Source organism: Carcharhinus amblyrhynchos, chromosome 10, assembly GCF_965287045.1.
Source record: "Carcharhinus amblyrhynchos chromosome 10, sCarAmb.v2.hapA, whole genome shotgun sequence".
In the NCBI taxonomy this organism is placed as follows: Eukaryota; Metazoa; Chordata; class Chondrichthyes; order Carcharhiniformes; family Carcharhinidae; genus Carcharhinus; species Carcharhinus amblyrhynchos.
Window position 1 is genome coordinate 63,686,403 of NC_137333.1, and position 24,603 is coordinate 63,711,005.

General features: G+C 39.6%; 1 protein-coding gene across 3 annotated transcripts in view; it reads left to right on the forward strand.

The window, feature by feature from the left end:
* The first annotated feature begins 4,610 nt into the window (after positions 1-4,610).
* gcc2 (GRIP and coiled-coil domain containing 2) overlaps positions 4,611-24,603 on the forward strand; it is a 59,264-nt gene continuing 39,271 nt past the window's right edge. Inside the window, exons 1-7 of one of the 3 annotated variants that reach the window (XM_080197184.1) lie at positions 4,611-4,759; positions 8,718-8,774; positions 11,842-11,926; positions 13,066-13,133; positions 14,370-14,474; positions 18,425-20,914; positions 22,263-22,335. In XM_080197184.1, coding sequence (XP_080053310.1) covers positions 4,754-4,759; positions 8,718-8,774; positions 11,842-11,926; positions 13,066-13,133; positions 14,370-14,474; positions 18,425-20,914; positions 22,263-22,335 — 2,884 coding nt within the window. In that variant the 5' untranslated portion in view covers positions 4,611-4,753. Of the gene's footprint in view, positions 4,760-8,717; positions 8,775-8,811; positions 8,926-11,841; positions 11,927-13,065; positions 13,134-14,369; positions 14,475-18,424; positions 20,915-22,262; positions 22,336-24,603 lie in introns of those variants that run through there. The other 2 variants (XM_080197182.1, XM_080197185.1) reach the window with 2 other exon arrangements.

Genomic DNA, 24,603 nt, shown 5'->3' on the forward strand with positions numbered 1-24,603 from the left:
ATGTACATTTTTGGTTATCCAGACTCGGTTAGCCAGTGGCTTTAATATTAAAATCATCGTGAGTTAAAGACAATGAGAATAAACTGGATCAACCATATAGATACTATGGCTACAAAGGCAGGTCAAAGGCTGGGAATTCCATGGCAAGTAACTTCTCTGCTTACTCCCCAGAGCCTATCCAACATCTAAAAGATACAAATCAGAAATGTAATCAAATTCTCTCCACTAGCCTACTTAAGTGCAGCTTCAACACATGAGAATCTTGACATTTGGGTAATGCATTAGCAAGGACAGAGGATTGGTTAACTAACAGAAAGCAAAGAGTGAGGGTAAGTGGGTGTTTTTCTGATTGACGATCAGTGACTAGTGGTGTGCCTCAGAGATCAGCGTTGGAACTGCAATTGTTTAGAATTTACATAGATGATTTGGAATTGAGGACCAGGTGTAGCATGTCAAAATTCGCAGATGACACTAAGATGAGTGGTAGAGCAAAGTGTGCAGAGGACACTGAAAGTCTGCAAAGGGATATAGATAATCTAGATGAGTGGGCAAGAGTCTGGCAGATGGAGTACAATGTTGGTAAATGTGAGATCATCCATTTTGGTAGGATTAACTGCAAAATGGACTATCATTTAAAAGGTAAAAAATTTCAGCATGCTGCTTTGTAGAGGGACTTGGGTGTCCTTGCACACGAATCGCAAAAGGTTGCTTTGCAGGTGCAACAAGTAATTAAGAAGGCAAATGGAATTTTGTCCTTCATTGCTAAAGGGATGGAGTTTAAAAACAGCCCAGTTATGTTGCATAAAGTATAAGGTGCTGGTGAGGCCACACCTGGACAAAACTGTGTACAGTTTTGATCTCCTTACTTGACAAAAGATAAATTGGCACTGGAGGGGGTGCAGAGGAGATTCACTAGGTTGATTCCAGAGCTGAGAGAGTTGGCTTATGAGGAGAGACTGAGAAGATTGGGGCTATACTCATTGGAATTCAGAAAAGTGAGGGAAATCTTATAGAAACATATCAGATTATGAAGGGAATAGACAAGATAGAAGCAGGGAGGTTGTTTCCACTGGCAGGTGAAACCAGAACGAGGGGGCATTGCCTCAAAATAAAAGGGAGCAGATTTAGGACTGAATTGAGGAGGAATTTCTTCACCCAAAGGGTTTAAACTTGTGGAATTTCCTGCCCACTGAAGCAATTGAGGCCAGCTCACTGAATGTTTTTGAAGGAAGGATAGTTAAATTTTTGAACAGCAAAGGAAGTAAGGAATATGGTGAGCAGATGGGTAATTGGAGCTGAGTCCACAATAAGTTCAGCCATGATGTTATTGAATGGTGGAGCAGGTTCGAGGGGCCAGATGGCCTACTCCTAGTTCTTATGTTCTTATGACATCATCTTGGCAAAGCAATCCACTTGAATTGTACCCTTTCCGCCACTGTCAACATTCACTCCCTTCAATACTGGCAAACAGCAGCAGCAGTGTGTACTATCAACAAGATGCACTGTAGCAATTCTCAAAGGTTCCTTCAAAAATACCTTCCAAATCACTACCACTTAGTAGGGCATGGGCAGCAGATGCATGGGAATACCAAGTTCCCCTCCAAACCACACACATCCTTCTCAAGGGCAATAAATGCTAACTTTGCCAGTAAAGCCCACATTCCATGAAAGAATTTTTTAAAAATACCAAATCCGGAACAGAGTCCCATAAGGTGTTTCCTTCAATCAAGCACTTCTCAGCAACTCCCCATACATATAGGCTTTCATCTGGATATTAGTCTACAAGGTCAAGATGAGGAAAGGGCTCAGATGCCAAGCAAGTTTGCACCTCCTGAAATTGTGTGTAGGAGACGCGACAAAGGAAGAAAAAAGAGAAATTTTCCAGCTTGGAAGCTGGAATGTTATGTGTCCTGGCAGGATCATTGGCCCACATGCGACAGCAGGTATAGGCAAGAGCCTTCATTGAACTTGCATTGTCAACAGTCAATGTTGATGTTGCACCCTACATGAAAGGCAGATTAGTTGACTGAATAGGTGAGGCTAACAATGTTCAGTTGGAATGTCAAGAACCCACCATGAGCATGCTATAAGCTTTGCAGTTAGCAAAAAATTGAGTCATTTGAGCCACCATGAGCAACATTAGCAAATGCCTCCTCTCCCTCAGTATCAATCATCAGACACTGTCAATATCATCTACACTTATGCGGGAGTCTCAAATGCCAACATCGCAACCAAAGATCAATTCTATGACAATAAAAGCAAAATACTGCAGATGCTGGAATCTGAAAATTCAGAGAATGCTGGAAAGACTCAGCAGGTCTGGCAGTATCTACAGGAAAAGAAAAGCTTTGAGTCCAGATGACTCTTCTTCAGAACTAAAAACAGGGAAAATGAGTTGGATTATATTGTGTTTAAGAGGGGTTGGAAAAGCAATTAGTGGGAGCTGGAGTGATTGCAACAAAACTTAACAACAAGTGGCGGATGGCTTGGTGAGGTTTTGCATAGGATCAAAAATATGTTTAAGATATAAGAAAGGGTTAAGATGGAGGAGAAGGGTCACAGTCTAAAGTTGTTGAACTCAATGTTGAGTCCTCAGGATTTTAACGCGCCTAATTAAAGCCCTGTCTCCTCCAGTTTGTATTGGCTTCACTGAAGCATTGCAGGCCAAGGACAAACCTGTGAACATAAAAGAAAGATGCTGAGCTGAAATGGCAAACAACAGGAAGGTTGGGGTCATGCTTGCGGGCTGAGCAAAGGTGCTCTGAAGAGCATCACCCAGTCTGTGTTTAGCTTCCCCAGTGTAGAGGAGTCCACATTAGGGGCAGCAAATATAATGGACCAATTTTTTTTAATCGTTTCATGGAAAATGTGCAGCATTGGCTGGCCATATTTTACTGCCTATTCCTAGTTGCCCTTGGAGGGCAGTTGAGAGTCAACCACATTGCTGTGGCTCTGGAGTCACATGTAGCCTAGACCAGGTAAGGACAGCAGGTTTCCTTCCCTAATGGACATTAGTGAACCTGATGTTTTTTTTCTGAAAATCAACAATGGTTTCATGATCATCAGTGGATTCTTAATACCAGATTTTTTAAATTGAATTGAAATTCCACCATCTGCCATGATGGGATTCGAATCCGGTTCCCACAAGATTAGCTGCATTTCTGGATTAATAGTCCAGTGATAATACCATTAGGCTATCACTCCCCTTGAAGGAGATTCAAGTGAAATGTTGCTCCACCTGAAAGGACTGCTTGGGGTCTTGATTTGTGAGGAGGGAGCAGGTATGACACCTGAGATTGCAAGGGAAGGTGCCATGAGAAGGAAATGAGGAGTTGGACATGATGGAGGAGTGTACCGGAGTGTCACGGATGGCACAGTCCCCACAGAATACTGACAAGGGGTGGTGAGAGGAAGATGTGTTTCATGTTGGCATTATGCTGGAGTTGGTGGTTGATGATCCTTTGAATGCAGGGGCTGCAGGGTGGGAAGTGAGGACCAGGATGACTCCAACACACTTCTGGGGGGAAGAGGTGTGACCAGAGCTGCGGGAAATGGGTCGAGCCTGGTTGAGTTTTTCCAACATTCTGTGTTTTTGTATCAATTTTATGACTCTCGACATAAGGTTGTGAGGCACATTCCAAATGGTGAGAAATTATTCATCCTTGGCGATTCCCTGTTGGGATGTGGGTATGCTGGCGTTGGACTGGCGTAAACATAGTAAAAAGTCTGACAACACCAGGTTTTAATCCAACCGATTTATTTGATAATAGACTCACAAGCTTTCGGGTTAGTCCCTTCGTCAGTCTCCATGCATCTGACGAAGGGACTAACCCGAAAGCTTGTGAGTCTATTATCAAATAAATCGGTTGGATTAAAACCTGGTGTTGTCAGACTTTTTACTGTGATTCCCTGTTGGGTCAGACAGAAGTTTACGGTCAACGTGCTTTGCACCTACAATGATTTCATATGGTCGATGGTGGAATACGCTGATTGTCTACCATTACCACTGGAGTTACATTTGCTAATGGCGACTAAAGCACCAGAACACAATCTGAGGAAGGGTCATCCAGACTCGAAACTTTAGTTCTATTCTCTCTCTCCACAGATGCTGTCCGACCTGCTGAGATTTACCAGCACTTTCTGTTTTTGTTTCAGATTCCAGCATCCGCGATATTTTTGCTTTGACGTTTTATAATCGGGGGCTTTGTATTTGCAAATTTGTATGGATCAGAGTTCACACAGCAAGAAAGCAGGAACAAGGCCGTCACCATGGTAACCTTCACTTCCGGTAGGAGACGTCAGCAAGAACGCGAGACCGGAACAACCGCACGCGGAGACGATGATTGGAGGAGGGATCTGAAGACGTTGATTGGAGGAGGGATCTGAAGGCGGTGATTGGAGACCGGGGCGAGCTTCGAGACTATGATTGGGGAAGAACTTAAAGCGTTGATTGGAGGAGGGATCTAGAGGCGGTGATTGGAGATCGGGGGCCAGTTAGGGTCGGTGATTGGAGGAAGGACCCGGAGGTGGTGATTGGAGATCGGTGGCTAGTTGGGTCGGTGATTGTAGGAAGGATCCGGAGGCGGTGATTGGAGGCTGAGGTCCGGTTGGGGCCAGTGACTGGGGGCCGGGGCTGCGGCTGAGAGGCCGGAGGCGGTGATTGGAGGTCGGGGCCCAGAGCCGGCAGTCGCTGTGCTGCTTTTTGTGCAGTCGATTTGATTGAGGTGAGGGGGAGGAGGCCGGAATATTGAAGATGGAGGTGAGTTGGATGGTGTGAGGTGTCACTGAGCCTGGACTCAAATCTCTAGAGACTTCACCTGAACGGTGTGAAATGGGAGCGATTGGGCGAGTGAGAATTCGTTCAGTTTATTATTAAATTGCTGCCCAGTAAAAGCTCCGGTTGAGAAGAAGCCGAACATTTCACTTGCCGACACTGTTGTTCTGCGGCAAAACCTCCTGTTATCGCCCTTATATCGAGTTTCCAAAGTTGCCGTGTAGCATTTCGGGCTGTAAAATGAATCACTAGTAAATATTTAATTAGTAGCGGTAATTCGCTCTGCCAGCACCAAGCAGGATGTTGACAAAGCAAACCCCGGCCAGCTTTCAGATTCTCATTTGAAATCAGCATTCGAGCAGAATAATAAATGGGATGGCATTACTGTCTTACCAGATTGCTTCTCGAGCTGGTTCCACTGAAGTTACCTTTTCTGACCTATGGGCTAAACATTCAGTACACGTTAACAAGACCAGACTGCCTTTTAGTTCCTGTTTAGTTCGTATTTCCTGAATTCTTCAACAGTGGTCCACTGTAAAAAAAAAGCATGACCTATCTAGCAGGGTTGTAAATAAACAATTTCTGTTGTTCTCTAGGGGCATAGGGTGATTTTGCACTATAAATCAAACACTAAGGGTATTATTGTGCATTAGAGCTTACTGCGATCTGATCCATAATTCTCCATTTACGTTATAAAATAAAGAGAAAACTTGATTGCAATTACATTGCACAGCACCATCACTTACTCAGTATCTTTGAGCTGCAGACTATTATGTTGGCAAATGTAGTCACCAGTTTGGTTCTGCTTGTGGAAAGATTTTGATTTGATTTATTATTGTTGTGTGTTGGTATACAATAAAAAGTATTGTTTCTTGTGTGCTATACAGACAAAGCATACCATTCATAGACTACATAGGGGAGAAGGTGCAGAATATAGTGTTAGAGTCATAGTTGGGTGTAGAAAAAGATCAACTTAATACAAGGTAGGTCCATTCAAAAGTCTGATGGCAATTCGAAAGTCTGCACTGGGAGAGCTCCCTTCAATTTGTATTGCTACTATTTATGTATGAAGGACAAGTCTTATAATGGGGTTGAGTTTGGGCAATGTTATTTCAAAGAGATGGGCAATGTTATTCCTGCCTCCATTCAGCAATGCGAAGTGTTTTGACTGTACCCCCATATGATGTTCCAGAGTATTTTCAGACCAGGTTCACATTGGTTTTTACTTTCTAGCTAGTAGTGATTAGATGAAAGTCTGTCCAAGGTGATATCTGGGCATTCTGTGTTGATCATGAATACGTTGCCTTCTACAGAATAAAACACTGAGTTCTTTCTTGGTGACATTATTGTTGAGATGGGATGTTGACACAACTGTCTCCTCTGAATTGAAGTGAAGTTATCAGCTCTGGAAGTGGCATCCCATTAGGTCCAGATCAATGGATCCAATAGATCCAGGCCACTGCTTCCTCTGACATTGATGCCTACATCACCAGTGTTCTGTCACTGGAATTGATGAAGTTCCAGGGTTTGGTGCAGGTCATGTCCATACAAATTCTCTAAAAAAGGCCAGTGTGAAAACCAACCCCTGTGGCAGACCATTATTGAATGTTTGTGTTCAGCTGGTTTTGTCACTCAGATAATGCAGAACCTGTGGTTCCTTATGAATAAGTCTTAAGGGTTTCATAGCATACAACGATAAATGAACGTTTCAGAACTAGGCCTTTGTGTTGATGTTATTTGCCAGTGATGAGCTCCAGTCTCTGCTGTTTATGGAACTCTGCCTCACTGTTAATAGTGAGTACAAGAATCTGGTCTGAGCAACTCTTTCCCTTTACCCTTTTTGGAAATTTGGATGTAACCTGGAAAGGTAGGTGCAGATTAATATCGCATCTGAAAGTTTGCACCTCTTAAAATGCAACACACCATTAGTTAAACCTGAAGTGTTAGTCTAGATTATGTGTTCAAATCCTGGAGTAGGAGGAACTTGGATCGTTTGATTCTGCTGAGAGTGTTGACAAATGAGGCAAACTATTGATAGATGTGAAAACAATGCAACATGACCTGTTTCTTTATTTTGAATCACTTCCATTTATGTAATGTAAATGGACTGATATTTAGCATTGTCTTTTGTATTTTCTACAAATGAATAAACCAAGTTATGGCAGTCTTAGTCTGGGGAAAATCAATCAATTATTGTTCTGGCCAAATTTCAGAAGACTTTATTTCTTACAAAAGATACTTTAATAATTGCTATATCACTACTCAGTTACCTTTTATTAAGAGTTAAACTCAGTAACCTAAATGTTTCTACATCAACCAAAGTGGTCTATTGGTACTTCTCACTATAGCCCTTACATATGTAATTCAAAGATTACATTATGTAAAGGATTGTGCTGCATTGTACCTTCTTGTGACTAGTGCTAATGTACATTACAACCAACTTCAAGATGTAAGGTAATTGGATTGTGCATTTATCCTAATGTAGTAGATGGTGCTATGCTTGCATCCAAGCAGAAGTTTGTCAAGGCATGTTATTGTCTCCAGGTGTTTTTACTAAACAAAATAATTTTCCCAATATTGAAGGGAAAACATTTCTACAACGACCATCATTTAAAATTATTTTGCAAGAATTGAATCATATTAATTTACTCATGCTGTAAAAGGAATCCGAAAATTACTTTTAACTGCTTTTCTACAGGTTTTCATATCTCAGCAAGACAAGTAATTAATGGGTATCATTTGCTGTTGTTCATAGTGGATTCTAAATTTTTATTGCTATGTAGTGGATGTGCTGCAAAAAAGATTCCCCCTGTTGAATGATGAACTTTTTGAATTATTACTATCCAGGTATCTGAGTCTGATATAAACAGAAGCCCATCAACATTCTTAGGAATTTCACAAATAAACATTTAAAAATCTCCATGGGCAGAAATTCAATTTGCCTAATGTGCATACACTCCCTTTCACTCTCAGTGCATTTAGGCACAGACAATATTTGAGTTAAGGCTTAAAGGTCACAAATCTGCATAGGGGTGTTTAGTCATCAAACACTGGGTTGCATAAAGACACAAGGTGAATTGACTTATTTTTAGAATATTGAGTTGTTTTGTTTAGCATGTGTGCATTGTCTCTGTTGTGGTGCAATTTGTCACAGCTGTCAAAATGTGAACAGTGTTTTCCGAGCAAGTTGTTAGATGTGGATTGGTTTGAAGCCTCTTTGGTGAGACAGAAACTCTATTGAGCAATATTGAATCATGGGGATGGCCAGTGAGAGGAAAATGACCACCAGGTGTGAAGAAACGGCATCTGTGAGGGGTTGCTCCTTCAATCGCAGGCATTTCCTCCCCACACTTGTTGTTGATAGGCTCACATTTGAGGGAAACACCTGTGTTTGGAGGAGCAGTGGGAAGATAAGTAGTGATGCATCAGCCTGAAACCAGAGCAACAGAGGTGAGTGAACTGTTTTAAACTTGGGAGTCAGAAAACTTGAAGTCTCCAAGGTAATGAATTCCTTAACAAATGAATGTCTCTAGCTTAAGGCTGCATGAATTCAGGAGCTATTGAAAATATAGTGGATGTACTGTAACAAACACCTTGTTAATTGGATAATTTGATACCAAACCATTTTATTTCATTAATATTGCATTTATGTGCTGTCACATCTCAAAGCTTTAAACATATTGTGAATTACTTAAGCTGCAGTAAATGTGTTAGACAATAAGGTCATAAACAGTGATGAATATCTGCATTGTGGTTAATTGGAATAAAAAATTAGATTTTTATGTTGAATTTGAACTATAGTTGTAGGATTTCCCAGTTATCTGTTACAAAGGCAAACATGAGGTATTGATTGCATATAAGTTGCAGTTATTGTGAAAAATGATGCTACGCTAAAACACTGAAACAATCCTTAAGTTGTAACACTTCTGTTTCTGTTTAATAGGAGAGCAGTCAGGATGGTGTGCCTTCACCAGCAACCCCTGGAACAGGAAAATCTAAGGTTTGAAAAAATAAAACATTTTCTTGTCACAGTCCCCATCACTGATGACTTAAAGATTTGAATGCCCAGTGACTAACTTAAGGGAATCGCATGAAAGTGAGCAGAGGACAACTAAAGAAGTAATACGGAAGGAGAAAATGAAATAATGAGTGTAAGCTAACTAGTACAGTGCAGCCCCATTGTAATGCGATGGTTGGGGTCCATAAAATGTTATCATGAATGTTATCGGGGTCACGTTAAATCACTAAATCGGAAAGAGGGGAAAAAAGGGTCCATCCATCATATCCAATTTCACGCTAAATCGGGGCGCGTAAAATCGGGGTTCCACTGTAATATAAAAGATAGGAAGAGTTTTTTAATATATAAGAGGTAGGAGAGAGGCAAAAATAGCCATTGGACCACTGGAGAATGAAGCTAGAGAAGTAATAATAGAAAACAAAGCAATGGCAGAGAAACTGAATAGTTACTTCGCATCAGTCTTCATGGTGAAAGACACCAGTGGGATGCCAGAGCTCCAGGAGAGTCAGGGGACACAGGTTGCAGTGGCCATGGCTAAGGAGAAAGTTCTGGAGAAACTGAAAGGTATGAAGGTGAATCATTCGTTTGGACTGGATGGACCACACCTCAGCGTTCTAAAAGAGATAGCTGAGGAAATCGTGGATGCATTGATGGTGATCTTTCAGGAATCACTGGAGGCAGGGAGGGTACCAGAGAACTGGAAAGTAGCTAATGTAACACTGCTGTTTAAGAAGGGTGGGAGGATGCAGACAGGAAATTATGGGCTGGTTAACCTGACTTCGGTCATTGGCAAGATTTTAGAGTCCATTATTAAAGATGAGATTGCAGAGTGCACAATAAAGTAGGACTGAGTTAGCATGGCTTCGTCAAGGGGAGGTCATGACTGACAAAACTGCTAGAGTTCTTTGAGGAGGTAAGAAGGAAATTGGATTAAGGCGAACCAGTGGACGTGATTTATTTAGATTTCCAGAAGGCCTTTGACAAGGTGCCACATAAGAGACTGTTAAATAAGTTAAGTGCCCATGGTGTTAAGGGTAAGATTCTAGCATGGATAGAGGATTGGCTGACTGGTAGAAGGCAGAGAGTGGGGATGAAGGGGTATTTTTCAGGATGGCTGCTGGTGACTAGTGATATGCCCAGGGGTCAGTGCTGGGACCACAACTTTTCACAATATACATTGATTTGGAAGAAGGAACTGAAGGCACTGTTGCTAAGTTTGCAGATGATACAAAGATATGTTGAGGGACAGGCAGTATTGAGGAAGCAGGGGGGCTGCAGAAGAACTTGGACAGGTTAGAAGAGTGGGCAAAGTGGCAGATGGAATACAATGTGGAAAAGTGTGAGGTTATGCACTTTTGAAGGAGGAATGGAGGCACAGACTATTTTCTAAATGGTGAAAATGCTTAAAAAATCAGAAACACAAAGGGACTTGGGAGTCATTGTTCAAGATTCTCTTAAGATTAACATGCATGTTCAGTTGGCAGTTAGGAAGGCAAATGCGGTCAGCATTCATGTCGAGAGGGCTAAAATACAAGAGCAGGGATGTACTTCTGAGGTTGTATAAGGCTCTAGTCAGACCCGATTTGGAGTATTGTGAGCAGTTTTGGGCTTCATATCTAAGGAAGGATGTGCTGGCCTTGGAAAGGGTGCAAAGGAGGTTCACAAGAATGATCCCTGGAATGAAGGGCTTGTATGGGGACAGTTGAGGACTCTGGGTCTGTACTCGTTGGAGTTTAGAAGGACAAGGGGGTGATCTTATTGAAACTTACAAGATACTGCAAAACCTGGATAGAGTGGATGTGGAGAGGATGTTTCCACTAGTAGGAAAAAATAGAACCAGAGGGCACAACCTCAGGCAAAAGGGACGCTCCTTTAAAACAGATGAGGAAGAATTTCTTCAACCAGAGAGTGATGAATCTGTGGAACTGTTTGCCACAAAAGGCTGTGGAGGCCATGTCATTGAATGTCTTTAAAACAGAGATAGATAGGTCCATGATTAATAAGGGGATCAGGGGTTATGGGGAAAGGGCTGGAGAATGAGGATGAGAAAAAATCAGTCATGATTGAGTCTGCTCCGCCATTCAATGGGCCGAGTGTCATAATTCTGCTTTTCTTGTGGTCTTGTAGAGAAGATATTGAATTTTAAAATTTTTACTGTGATAAATTAAAATCAACATCAACTAAACATTACTTAGTAGGCAGCTAATACTTTCAGCGACAGAACAGATAATCCATAACGTGACAAATAGAGCAGGAAAATGGGATTAGAATAGATAGGTGCTTGATGGGCTATAGACCTCTTTCTGTGCTGTAAAACTCTATGATCCTAATCCCATGTGACATATATAAATAAGGTAAAGTACATTCTCCCCAGAATTGCAGTGTTTACGGGAAATAGTCCATAGTCACTCCCAACTTCAAATGAGTTCACTTCTCCCTGTTTTGCTGAGTCATAATGTCCGATGATCATCAAGGCCCTGTTCCTCAGGCTTCTGAAAATTCAAAATCATCTTCCAGCAAAAAGGTTCGCTCCAGTGTTTCCTACTCCTGGCCTTGCCAGGAAAAATCTCCCTGTACTTTGCATCTCTGCAATTCTTTCTGTTCACCCAGGGCAAGCATTCACTAGTATTTTGCATGATGGCTAACAAAGAACTGTTACTTGCGAGAGCTGCTCTCTCCTCTCTAAGTTCAGGATTAACAGCTGTCTGAGTCTCTAAGTCTACCCAGAGCAAAGCTAGATACTCTGTCCTTTGTTTTCAGATGTTAAACCTGGCAAGTGAAATTTGTTCTGTACCCATTGTAACCAGATCACATCAGCTTATCACCGGGCATAACTAGCAGCAGGCCGCCTGACCTTTTTCATTTCCTCCTTTACCATGAATTTGAATATAAGTCACAACATAAGCAACTTATAAAAACCTTGTATTCAAACTAACTACACAATTTTTCAGAACTTGTTTTTATTTACAACATCTAAATATTAATTCCTTTTGGATTAACATTACAATATGTTGAGTACATAATAATCTATGTTTTACTGTATTTACAGCTGGACACTCTATCAAAGGAAGATCTCATAAAATTCACAAAGAAACAGATTATGCTTTTACAGAAGACAAAGTCAAAATGCACTGGTAATGTATATAGACAGTACAATTTTTTTTAACAGAAAATTCACCATTAGCACCCTTAAACAGTTAAGATGTATGTTGTTTACTCACTCATATAGTGAATGCTGAGCCAGCACACTATATAGGAAGGTTGATAGCACTCGATAGCATGGTAAGCTGAACATTACAATAATTGTTTTGTACTCTTGTTTCTCATTGAATAGTTTAATTCTAAATAAGGAACTGATTGTATAGTTATGGTGGTCCTACCTCATGTTGATCTAACTCTACATCACCTGGCATTGTGGATGCAGTAATAAATTCAATAATATCTGAAGTACAAGCTGCCAGTGTAATATGCTAAGGTTGCACACAATTAGGATCATGCACTGTGATCAGTTTGCCTAAATAAAAATTGACAACCTTGCTGTGATAATCTTCCCTTGAAAATTTGACCATTTGTGAAGTTTAGCTTATAGACAGTGGCGTCCATGCACTGGTTTCTTGCACTTCCTTTACTGATACTGGCTACCGAGTTCTGTAATGCTACTGTTAAGATAGGAAGTTAATTTTAGCTATCTGTACTTAAATAATATGTGCATAGATATCACTTTTGCAAATTGAGCTGCAATGATAATTTGCACATATAGAAGAACACTTTTAACATGGGGGGGGACCCAACACACTTCATAGAGGGACAGTTATTGAATCAGTTGTCTCCTTTAAGGCTCTGTTTTAGAATCCATGTGTTCAACAATACATTTGGTTAAACCTTATAACATCTCATTCATATTCATGTGGATTTTGTTCTGATAACTACTCTGAAATGTGGGACATTTTACTACATTAAAAGCACACTATATATGCTGGTTACAATGCAGCAAAACACAACATCAGGTAACAATAAATCTTCCAATGTATCTGACTGAATTATAGACTTTCTAAAAATTATACCAGTTAAAACAGGACCAGGCGTTTCCTGATATTTTGTAGTATTTTCCTCATTTTAACTCATATTTATTTACTAAATTGTGTACATTGTATTTCATTACTGTTTATCCTGTAAGTATGCATGTATTGTTTAGTTTTTACTTTGGCAGATTTAGATCTCGTCAAGCAGTTTATTTTTCAAAGATTTTACAATACATATAATATCATTTCAGCACTGGAAAATGAAATTGAACAGCTCAAAACAAAGCCAACTGCTGAAGTTAATGATGCAGTCATCCAGGTAACGCGCATAAAATGGATTTCAATTATTGTTGTAACTTTATCTGGTAGCATGAACAAAACTACGTCATGTTAATTAGTGTGAATTATAATTATCTGTAAAGGAAATGATTGGTTGTTACACATCTAAAGCTAACATTTTTGTCTTGAGGACATTTTATATAAAATTGAAGTATTTAAACAGCAAATCAATTTGCTCGAATAAGTAGATGTTAATGTGATTTTTTTTTTGTAAAATGATGAGCTTGTCCTGGTCATTTTATAGTGAAAGTGACTTTGCCTTTTCCTGATTTCTTGCATTTAACCAGCATTCTTTTTCCCATCATCTGTGTTTTGTGCTTATTTTTGTTCCTTGTTTCCTTGTCTTTCCTTCAGACACCCTTGCCAAGATATGGTTCTATGGCATAAGTGGTCCTCAGCTACTTTGTCTGGTTAGCCATTCCTATTCTTTGGGGGTTAGGTAGTGAGTGTTATCAGAAAACTTTCAACTGTGAAGAGCTCAAAGCCTATTCTTGTCAAGTGTCCACTTACACAGTAGGGGCCACTGTATAGTGGTAGGGAATGGGAACGGTGGCTGATTGTTGTAACACAGAATACATGACAGACTGTGGTCCTTCTAGTCTGTATGATTTAATGGCACATCACAACATGCATTTAATCATTAAGCCATCAAGGGAGTTGCAGGCTTCCATGGAGTTCTCAAAATGGCATCAAAACTTATTGAAACTTTTGCTCATTGGGCACAAGAAAGCACAAGAGGAACATAGATAGGCCTTACTGTCCTTCGAATACTATATTGACTGAAGGAGGGTAAAAACTTAAATATGGATGATATGTGAGAAATTAATGTTATTGTGGGAAAATTTTTGTCTATGCTCTGTAGCATGGCTACTTTATAAAGTTATAAAAGGGCTTTATTTATACTGCTAAGCAGTATCATAGCTGGATAATGTTAACATTTTTATTTGTGGGCTGGTCAAGCATATGTAAATGTATATTCAGTATATGAGCAACTTTGGCCAATGAATTGAATCTCATTAATTTTTGGGTTATATGTCCATTTATTATTTTTGGAGACTTGTGTTATGCAACTCTGTGACCTTTATATGGGAATTAGGAAATTATTTCTGTCTAGTTGAATAAAATAATAAACCAGAACTTTTTATAATATTTTATAATTTTTTGAAATAAATTTGATGCATTGTTGTAATTTGCACTGTTCTATTTATTTGACCAGGATCTGACAACTAGGCTTGATTCACTACTTTTGGAAAAAGCAGAGGCTCAGCAAAGTGCAGTTTCTCTTAGAAAGGAGATTGAAAAAAATAAAGAAGAAATGAAGGTAGTGACTTTTTTAAAATGATAATTGGCTGTCTGTTCCCTAAACTCTAATTCCATCCCCCTCTCATCCTTGAACACCCTCTTTAAAATCTACATCTTAACCAATTTTTTAATTGTCCCTCCTCACATCAGCTCAAACGTACAATGCAGAAGCCCTGCTTTGACCATGCCTCCCTCGCTTTCTCCTATTCTGTCATTCCTTCATTTACTCTTCCTCTCATCGACTGGCATCATTTTATGCTCCAAATGATCTGAGTGTTAACTCCAATACAGACCACTGCATTTGGCTGCTTCTGTACCAAAGGCACCCCTGCCTGTTGTATTAACAGTGCTCCTTGCTTGTCTCCAGATTCATTCAAAGTTCAATACCAGCCCGTTTTTAATTAATACAAGGGAGTTGTGTCAACCACATTGGATCTGGAGTCACATAGAGACCAGGAAAAGTCGGAAGATTTCTTTTGTATTTAATTTCCCTTGTCATACTGGGATTTGAATTTTTGTCTCTAGGTCATTTGTCCACGCCATTCTTGTAAATGCTCGGGAAAGGTGCGCATTCCCCTGATAGCCAGTGACGTTTCCATTAAGTCCATTGCAGGGCCCCAGTTAAATGAAAAGTCTTGGTTTCCCATTTGTCCAAAGTAGTTACCTGACTACAAAACAACATCAAGAATTTGAGAGTGGTTCCAGTTGTTACTGGAAGGAGGAGCTTCAGGGCAATCATTACTAACGACAATATATACTGCAAAAACTCTCAAAGGCTCCTTTAAACAGCATCTTCCAAACCCATGATCACTACCTCCTAGAAGGACAAGGGTAGTGGACCCATGCGAACACCACCAACTGGAAGTTCCCCTTCAAGCCGCTCACCATCTTGACTTGGTAGTATATCACTCTGTTCACTCTCACTGGATCAAAACCCTGGCACTTCGTTCCTGACACCACACTGGGTGTACCTCCACCACACAGACTGTGGAGGTTCAAGAAGGCACCTTCGCAAAGACAATTAGCAACAATAAATGCTGACATAGCCAGTGATGTCTACATCCCATGAATGAATATTAAAAAAGGTTTCCCAGTTATTGGCTCAATGGAACAGTGGGGGGGTAATTTCCTTTGGGATGAAGTATGGGAGATTTCAATCATCAGGGTGGATTAGAAGCTCTTGCGTGATTGGGTGGTATTTTCTCTTCCTACTATAATTCTGTGGTGGAACAGTCCCTGGCTTGACCTTAATGTTATATTGCAATGTCATTCAGCCATGACTTTAGCATGTTTTGTGGCCCAGGGATGTTTTAGTGGGAGCTTTGGTGATTTTCTCAATCCCTCTTTTAATATTAGGATGGCTGGGAATACAGAAGCTGGGGAGCAGGATTTTGATCTTCAAGATTTTAACCCCTCGATGACCTCTTTCCTGCCCGTGAGGTTGAGTGATTTCAAAGCTACCTGTTTAAATGTTCTTTTGTACTCTCAACATCTTGGCTGTACACACATTCCGAAAGATCTGCCCAGTAATTTTTCTCATTTGTTAATGGGATGTGAGCATTGCTGGCAAAGACAGCATTGGTTGCCCATCCCCAATTACCCTTCAGATGGTGAACTCCTTGATCTGTTGCAATCTATGGGGTTATAGGTACACTCAAATTCTGTCAGTAAAGAGATTGCAGGTTTTTGACTTCCAGCAATGAAGGGTCAGCAGTATAGTTCCAAGTTAAGATGATGAGAGACTTGGAGGAGAGCTTACAGGTAGTGGTGTTATCATGTGTTTGCTGCCCTGATCCTTCTAGGCGGTAGAGATCATAACTTTGGAGGTGCTATTGAAGGAGACTTGGCATGTTGCAACAGTGTACCTTGTAGATGGTGCACATTTTGGCCACTGTGCTCTGGTGGTAGAGGGACTGATTGTTTAAATTGGTGGATTGGCTGCTGATTAAGCAGGCTGCTTTGAATTGGATGGTGTCAAGCTTCTTAAATGTGATTGGAACTGCACTCATCCAGAAAAGTGGAGAGTATTCCATTACACCACTGACTTGTACCTTGTCGATGGTTGATAAGCTTTGGGGAATCAAAAAGTGAGTTCCTCACCTCAGAATTCCCAACCTCTGATCTGCTTTTGCATTAGAAGTATTACATGGCTGGCCCAACGTTTCTAGTTAATAGTGGCTCAGGATTTTGATAGTGGGGGAATTCAACAATGTTAATATCATTGAACAATGGGAGATATTTAGAATTTGTCTTGTGGAAGATATTCATTGCCTGGCACTTGTGTAGTATGGATGTTTCTTGCCACTTACCAGCGCAAGCCTGAACGTTGTTCATGTCTTGTTACATATGGGCACAGACAGTGCTGAATGTTGTGAAATCATCAATACATCGTCCTACTTCTGACCTTAGGATGGAGGGAAGTCATTGATGAAACAGCTGAAGATCTTTGGGTCCAGGACACCACCCTGAGGAACTCCTGTAGTAACATCCTGAGGCTGTGATTATAGACCTCCAATAATCACAACTATTTTCCTTTGCCCTGGGTATAATTCCAATTGAATTCAATTTTTCTAAGAGTCCTTAATGTTACACTCGTTAAATGCTGTTGATGTCAAATGCAGTCACATTCACCTAGCCTCTAGAATTCAACTCTTCCTTTTTCATGGACCAAGGCCCCCTACTGAGGCTGGGAGTCTAGTGTCCCCAGCAGAACCCAATTTCAGCATTGGTGAGCAGGCACTTGCTGCATAAGTGCCATTTGATAGCACTGTCGACAACATGTTCCTTGAGTTTGATGATTGAGAGTAGACTAATGGGGTGGTAATTGGCCAGATTGGATTTGTCCTACTTTTTGTGAACAGGGTCAACAGGTATATCTTTGTCGTTGCTGGTGCTTGGGTTGATACCAGGGAGCCTTTCTGTTTTATTTATTTTCAACTTTTCTGTATTTATTCTGATACAACTGAGTGACTTGCTGGGCTACTTCAGAGGACAGTTCAATTTACTATATTGCTGTGAGCCCAGAATCACATGCAAACCAGACCAGAAATAACAGCAGATTTTTTCTCTCGAAGTTTGAGTGAACCGGGTGGGTTTACATGCGTTTTATAGATTCCTGGTTGCCAGATTATTATTAATTGAATTTAAAGTTCACCAGTTACCATTTTAGTATTTGAACTTTTCTCCAAAGCATGGGCTGAGCCTCTGGATCTTAGTCCAGTAACTTTGCCACAATGCTACTGTTCCCAAAAAAATTGCCAGTGTACTTCCTGATCTTAAAACTGTAACTATAAGGCTGTCTGAAGCCAGACAATTTCGTTATTGTAAGATTTTTTTGAACATTAGCATCCCATTTTTGCTTTCCTGTCTGATGTATAAATTTTATTAAATTGTGTTCTTCTGGAAAATGCTGCAAAAATGCAGTCTGTCCATCATATCTGAAAAGGGCAAAGGATCATTTAGAAAAGCTTTCTGCTTTGCAAATGCTGGGACAAGTATTTCAAGCATTTGTTACTAAGTGGTTACACATTAGGTGAATTGGTTTAAATGTATACTGTACTGAAAGTGTAGCCTGTTTCAGCTCGGTAATTGCATTCTACATATGCTCTGATGTCAGTGGCTATCGCTGCTCAAACAGAAATATTTCATTCTTAAATATCATAGCTTACCTTTGGCAGAGAAGAGGATTGGCTTTTTTGTTTGCATTTAGTAAAAATTTACACTTTGTAGGCATTTGAACTCGTGTCAATTCTGTGGTTGCTGATGTAATGTATGTTAAGATGCTTCAAACCTGAGGGTCATTATAGCTTTTGTGTAATGTTTTAAAAAAATCTTCTCCTTTAATCTTACAGATTATCATATTCTTTTGCGTTTACAAACTGTTCAGATGAATATTAGTACAACTTCAGCTTGAAGTGAACAGAGCAATTTTCCATGAGCTGTGATTAAAATGTATTTTATACTTTTAAGGATGCATTGTCAAGAGCAACAGAATTCCAGGAGGAGATGGAACTGTTAAAAAATCAGCATTTAAACAAAATTGAAGCTTTGCATGGGAAATTGGAAGCTGCTCATGCAAAACACACCGAAGAAGTAACCAGATTAGAAAATGAACTTCAAGCATCAAACCTGAAGCACAATAGCCACATTGGACAACTTGAACAACAACTTGAAGTCTACTCAGCTCAGCAAACTGAAGCAAAGAGACTAAGAGAAGAATTCAATGCAGTTAAAATTGCTTCTGAGGATCAGATATTACAGTTGAAACAACAATTAGAAGCTCTTGCTGAGAAACAAAAGGAAGAAACTAGAAGATTACAAGAAAGTAATGAAGATGCTGTTGCTAAAAAAGAAAGTGAATTGGCAGAACTCCAGAAGGAGTTTCAAATAATCCAAGTCTCCCATCTTGAAGAAGTGACAATATTGAAGCAACAGTTTGAATCTGCAGTCAAAGCGCATGAGGAGGAACTTAAGATGTTGGAACAAGATTTAACGGAGAAACATTTACTAAAAGAAAAAAGCCTTGAGAATGAAGAGATCGCTAACAGGACCAACTATGAACATCGGCTGAATCAACTGGAGGAGCAGTTAAGAAAAATGACAGAAGAACAAAATGAAGCCCAAAAAGAAATCCCAAATGAAGCAGTTTCTGAATCAAATGAACAGATCAAGTGTCTTGGGAATTATGTGAAAAAATTAGAATTGCAACAAAATTTGCTACGAGATGAACTTTCCTACATGAAAGATACAAAAGAGAAGCTAGAGATGGAACTGCACCATACTAAAAAGGAATTTTTCCATGAGCGAGAGGACTGGGAATTTAAGATAAATGAACTCCAGCTATCCAAAGAAGAATATATGAATATGGTTACAAAATTGACAGATGAACTTCAATTAGCTAATGACCGTTGTGAAATGGCAGTGGCCCAGCATTCCTATGAAATGCAGATTACAACAGAACAACATAAACAAGATATTACAGTCCTTGAGCAAACTTTAGCTACTGCAGCTGAAAAAGAGAAACAGGAATCGCTTCTGGAAATAGACAATTTGAAGAAACGGTGCCAAACATTACTGGAGGAGAAAGAGGAGGTACAGGGTCAATATGAAAACTTGCGTAAAACAATGGAAACGTTGCAGACTGAATTAGGAGAATCTGCTTCAAAGATCAGTTATGAGTTTAAAGTTATGAAGCAGCAACAATCTGATGAAATTCACGACCTGCAGCAGAAACTGAGAAGAATTTTTAATGAGAAAGATTCTCTCCTGGAGACTACAAATAGACTGCAGGCTGAAGTTGAAGAGGCTAAAGAATTGAAGCAAACTGTAAGTAATTTTCAAGAGAAGAATGAAGAGTTGACATCTTTAATGCAGCAGAAGGAAGCAAACTTAAACAACTTGCAAGAACAAGTGGGCACTTTAATCAGAGAGAAAGAGGAACTAATCAAAACAACAAAGAACGCTGAAGAGTCGACCATTAGTTTGAAACAATCTCTTGTGGAGGAGCAGGATAAATGTGCAGAATTTCAACAGCAAATACAAGTACTGGATAAGGATAAATGTGAATTACAACAAAGGTTAGATGAAATTGCATGTCAATTGGAAGAGGCAGTTTCACAAAAGGAATCTACTTGTCAAAAGCTAGGTGATATGGAAAACAAGTTAGAAGCTTTTAGAACTGAGAAAGAACACTTGGACTCCCAGACAAAGAATCTGGAAGACATCATTACAAAGTTAGAAAAAGAAAAGGAAGTTTTACAAAAAGATACGGCTATGTTCAATTTACAAAATGAAAAGTTGGGAGAAAATGAAGAAAAACTTCAAGATCTCAATAAACAGCTACAAATTCTGATTCAAGAAAGAGACAATCTCCAACTAGCAGATGGAGTTGCTGAACAGAAACTTTGTGATGTAAGACTTAAAATAATTAATATTCTTGAAAAAGAAGTCTTTAGTTTTACAAGTGATGGTCCTGAGTTAGACATAATTGAGGCAGTGCAATTACTGGAGATATCTGTGACAAAGATTATGGATGAAAAGCAGTCCACAGTGTTGCAGTGCAATGAGCACATACTACAATTGCAGCAAGAATTGGAATTGCAAGAAACTGCACATAGAGATCAACAGGCAGAATTCAGTTGTTTAATAGACGACCTCAGGAAAGAGAAGGCTCTTTTGCAAAAGCATCTAGATGAAGCACTGTTAGATAAGGAAGGATTGCAAAGAGATTTGTTGGAGTTACAGAACTTCAGTGAAAAAATCACCAAGGAAAATGAGGATCTGCTTGTTCAAATTCAGAGTGTTACAGAGAAGCTTGAGAACTTGGACACAGAAAAGCAAGAACAGAACGAGAAAACTGGAAAAGAAGCAACAGAAGAGAAAGAGGAACAGTTAAAGTGCCAATTAAATGAAAAAGAGTTTGAGCTATCAAAGTTTAAAGAGGAGCTTCAGAGATTGAAGGTAACCATTTATATGAAAATTTAAAGATATTAAATTTATATTATAAATATTAAATGAGATTAAAATATATAATTGATCTTCCTGAATAGTTGTAGCCTAATAGCCTTATGAAACGTCAAAATCTTTGTCTGAAGCCTGAGTGTCTGAATTTAAGCTAAGCTTCCAGGAAATATGGAGTCCTTTTATCTTGCTGAGAACCAGGAATGATTACTGTCATCCCAAGATGTCTTGCTCAAATATGTTCACTAATATAATGAAGAGAATGATGCCATGATGCAATTTTAGGAGTAAACACAGTAAAAAGTCTGACAACACCAGGTTTAAATCCAACCGATTTATTTGGTAGTACACTCACTAGCTTTCGGGTTAGTCCCTTCGTCGGGTGAATAGAGAGTTCCCTGGTGTTGTCAGACTTTTTACTGTGTTTACCCCAGTCCAACGCCGGCATATCCACATCATGGCAATTTTAGGAGACATTGGCATCTAGTTTATATGCAATGCATAATTTTTTAGTACTGACTACCGACTTGGAAATACTTAGCAAATCATACTTATAAAATACTGAGCACATCATCACTGCGCAATAGCCAGATTGATTTGAAACTATTTTATTCTTTATAAAGTTTTTTGTTTGTTCCTTCATTTAAAAATTAACATGGCGAAAGGGATTGCGAAAGAACTTTAAATGATTAATCCTAGATTCAAAACCATTTTGTGGTTCATTGTTAATTTGCATTGTTCTGAATTTTAAAATTTTAACCTTCTACCCACCTCCCACCACCCCCAAGTCGTGACACTGTGCCATGATTAACTTTGTCAAATAATTGAATTTCTCCAAAGTGTGGCCAGTATAGAATCTTTGAGGAATTCTTTAATGTGAACGGTAGGCTCGACAAGATGAAAATGCCTGCAACTACCGGACTAAAACATATTTATAAATAAATTTGTTGTTAAATGCAAATTTTTTGTACTGATACTGAAATCAGAAAATAATTAATTGAATTTGGAATAAAGTTAAATTTTCATTCATTCCAACTGAATTTAAGCTGTTTGAAGCTGTTTTTGGTCTTCATATGAATACTCATTTTTTTCACATTTGAAATTGAATTTGAGCAGCAAATTTTACATAATGCAGAGGAAAATGGTTGGCACCTTGCAATTTGATGAAAAAGGGTACCGGTATTTTGCTCACTGTTTCAAGAAATTTCATAATGTATATAGTGTAGAAGGGCTGATCAGGATTCAAAAGGCATCATGGTCTGCTCCTGCAGCTATTTTCTCTGTTAATACTAAACTATAAAACAGCTAAAGAACGAAGATAACCTTTGTTTTCTTGCATTCAATACAGGACTTGATGCAGAAAACATCTAATGAAGAGAATACCTTACAAAGCACTATTGCAGAATTGAATCACAAAATAGGTATGGTTTCCTTTCTGTTCCCCTAACTTGCACTGAAATTTAAAATGTAAGTATTCAGTAATGTATGGGAATTGAATGTTTTTCCCAAAAAAGTTTTGATAGATTTTCCCATTAGCAGCTAAATTTGGTTGTTCAGTTGTCCTACAACTTGATTCTGACATTGATCCATGGTGCATTGGTCGAACTGTAGTGAGCCACACTCCGGGCAGAATCTTACCAGAGAAGGATTGACTGAAAACCAGTCTAAGTCTCTCCAGGTTATATGGTACTTCATCAAAATGAATTGGGGGGTGGGGGAAGGGTGTTTCATGCCATCATTCTGAGGGATGGGCCCAGACACACTTGTAAAACTGATTGCACTGAGATTGCTGTGCCATTTTTAAAGGACGCTCTGATCAGACCCAGAAATAACCTCCTCCCCCACCCTACCACAGAGTTCTTTGGTGTCACCCGCAAAGTGGTGGGGAAAATCATGGAATTCAATTTCTCCAGAGGAAATGGCATTTCTCTTCAGATTTTCAGCCCGCATCGTTGTTCTCTACGACAGCAGATGTGGGCTGAGAATGACCCTCATCCGCGTCCAATGTGTCTAATCTTGTGAAACCAATGTTATTTTATCCTTTTATGCACTTTTTTACTTTAGAAGAAACTTTAATTGAAAATAAGTAAGAATGCTTTGTTTCATTTATATGTCACATGTCCTTCGATTTCATGTTTGCCTTTTAAATTGTGACACTTCACTCAGTTCATAGAATCATAGAAGGTGACCATTTGGCCCATTGAGTCTGCACCGACCACAATCCCACCCAGGCTCAATCCCCATAACCCCATGCATTTACCCTAGCTAGTTCCCCTGATGCTAAGGGGCAATGTAGCATGGCCAATCCCTCTAACCTGCACATCTTTGGACTGTGCGAAGAAACCGGAGCACCCAGACGAAACGTTTTTATAAAAGCAAATGGAAGTCCAATCGAGGTTAACCAAACTTGTTCCCAGGATGGCAAGGTGATCCAATGAAGAAATATTGCAGGAAGTGGGCTTATATTCTCTAGAGTTTCAAAGAATAAAAGACGATTACAAAATACTTAAAGGCCTACCCACTCCATCCCTGTAAGACGCAGGTAAGATGTTTTCTGTGGTTGAGGAGTCTCCTGCCAGGGGACGCAAGTTCAAAGTTAAAAGGAAGCCATTTAGGATCGAGAAGAGGAGAAATCCTTTTACTTGAAGAGTGTGTATCTTTGGAATTCACTACCCCAGAGGGCTGTGGAAGCTCAGGCATTAAGTATGTTTAAAGCACAGGCTGACAGATTTCTAAATACTAATGACATAAAGGGATATGAGGATAATGTGAGGAACAAGGCATTGAAGTGGATGATCTGCCATGATCATATTGCATGATAGATGGACTGAATGGATTACTCCTGCTGCAATACTCTAGTGGGGTGGGAGAGATAGGAAAGGATGAGGGCAGAAGTGCGTGAAATGAATCGGATGTGGTGGAGGGCCCTGCCAACCACAATGGGTAGAATTTCTTGGTTGAAGATAAAAGAAAATACGTTGGAGGCATTGGTGTGGCACATTCCATCATGAGGACAGATGCTGCAGAGGAATTGGGAGAATGGAATGGAATTCATAAATTAATGTTACTTATGTTGGACCAACAAACACTAATCAAAGCTAAACACTTGTAAATAAAGTAGGAAATCCAAAACTTAGCTACCTGTGTCCAAGATTGTGCCAAATCCTGTTCTTCCATTTACCCCTGTGCTCACTGGTCAAGCATTGGCTTGATTTTAAAATTCACATCCTTGCTTTCAAATTCCTCCGTAGTCTGGTCCATCCCTATCTCCATAATGTCGTCCAGCCCTACAACCTTCTGAGGTATCTTAACCTCTCCAATTCTAACTATTTGAACATCCTTGATTTTAATCACTCTTTCATTAATGGCTGTGCCTTAAGCTACCCAGGCTCAAGCTCTGGAATTCCCACTGTAAACCTCTTCACCTTGCAACTTTGTCGTCTTCCATTGAGACACTCCTTGAAACTTACTTTGACCCAGCTTTTGATCACCTACTCTAATATCCCCTGAGTGGCTTGTTATATTTTGTTCTGAATTGACTCTGTGAAACGTCTTGAATGTTTTAAGTGCCATGGAAATACAAGTTAGCATTGTTGGAATTAATTTAAACACCTAGGATTCACCAATTAACTGCAGTTAATTTTCAAAAAATGCCAGCAAGCAAGATTCACGTTGTTTTTGCACATTAC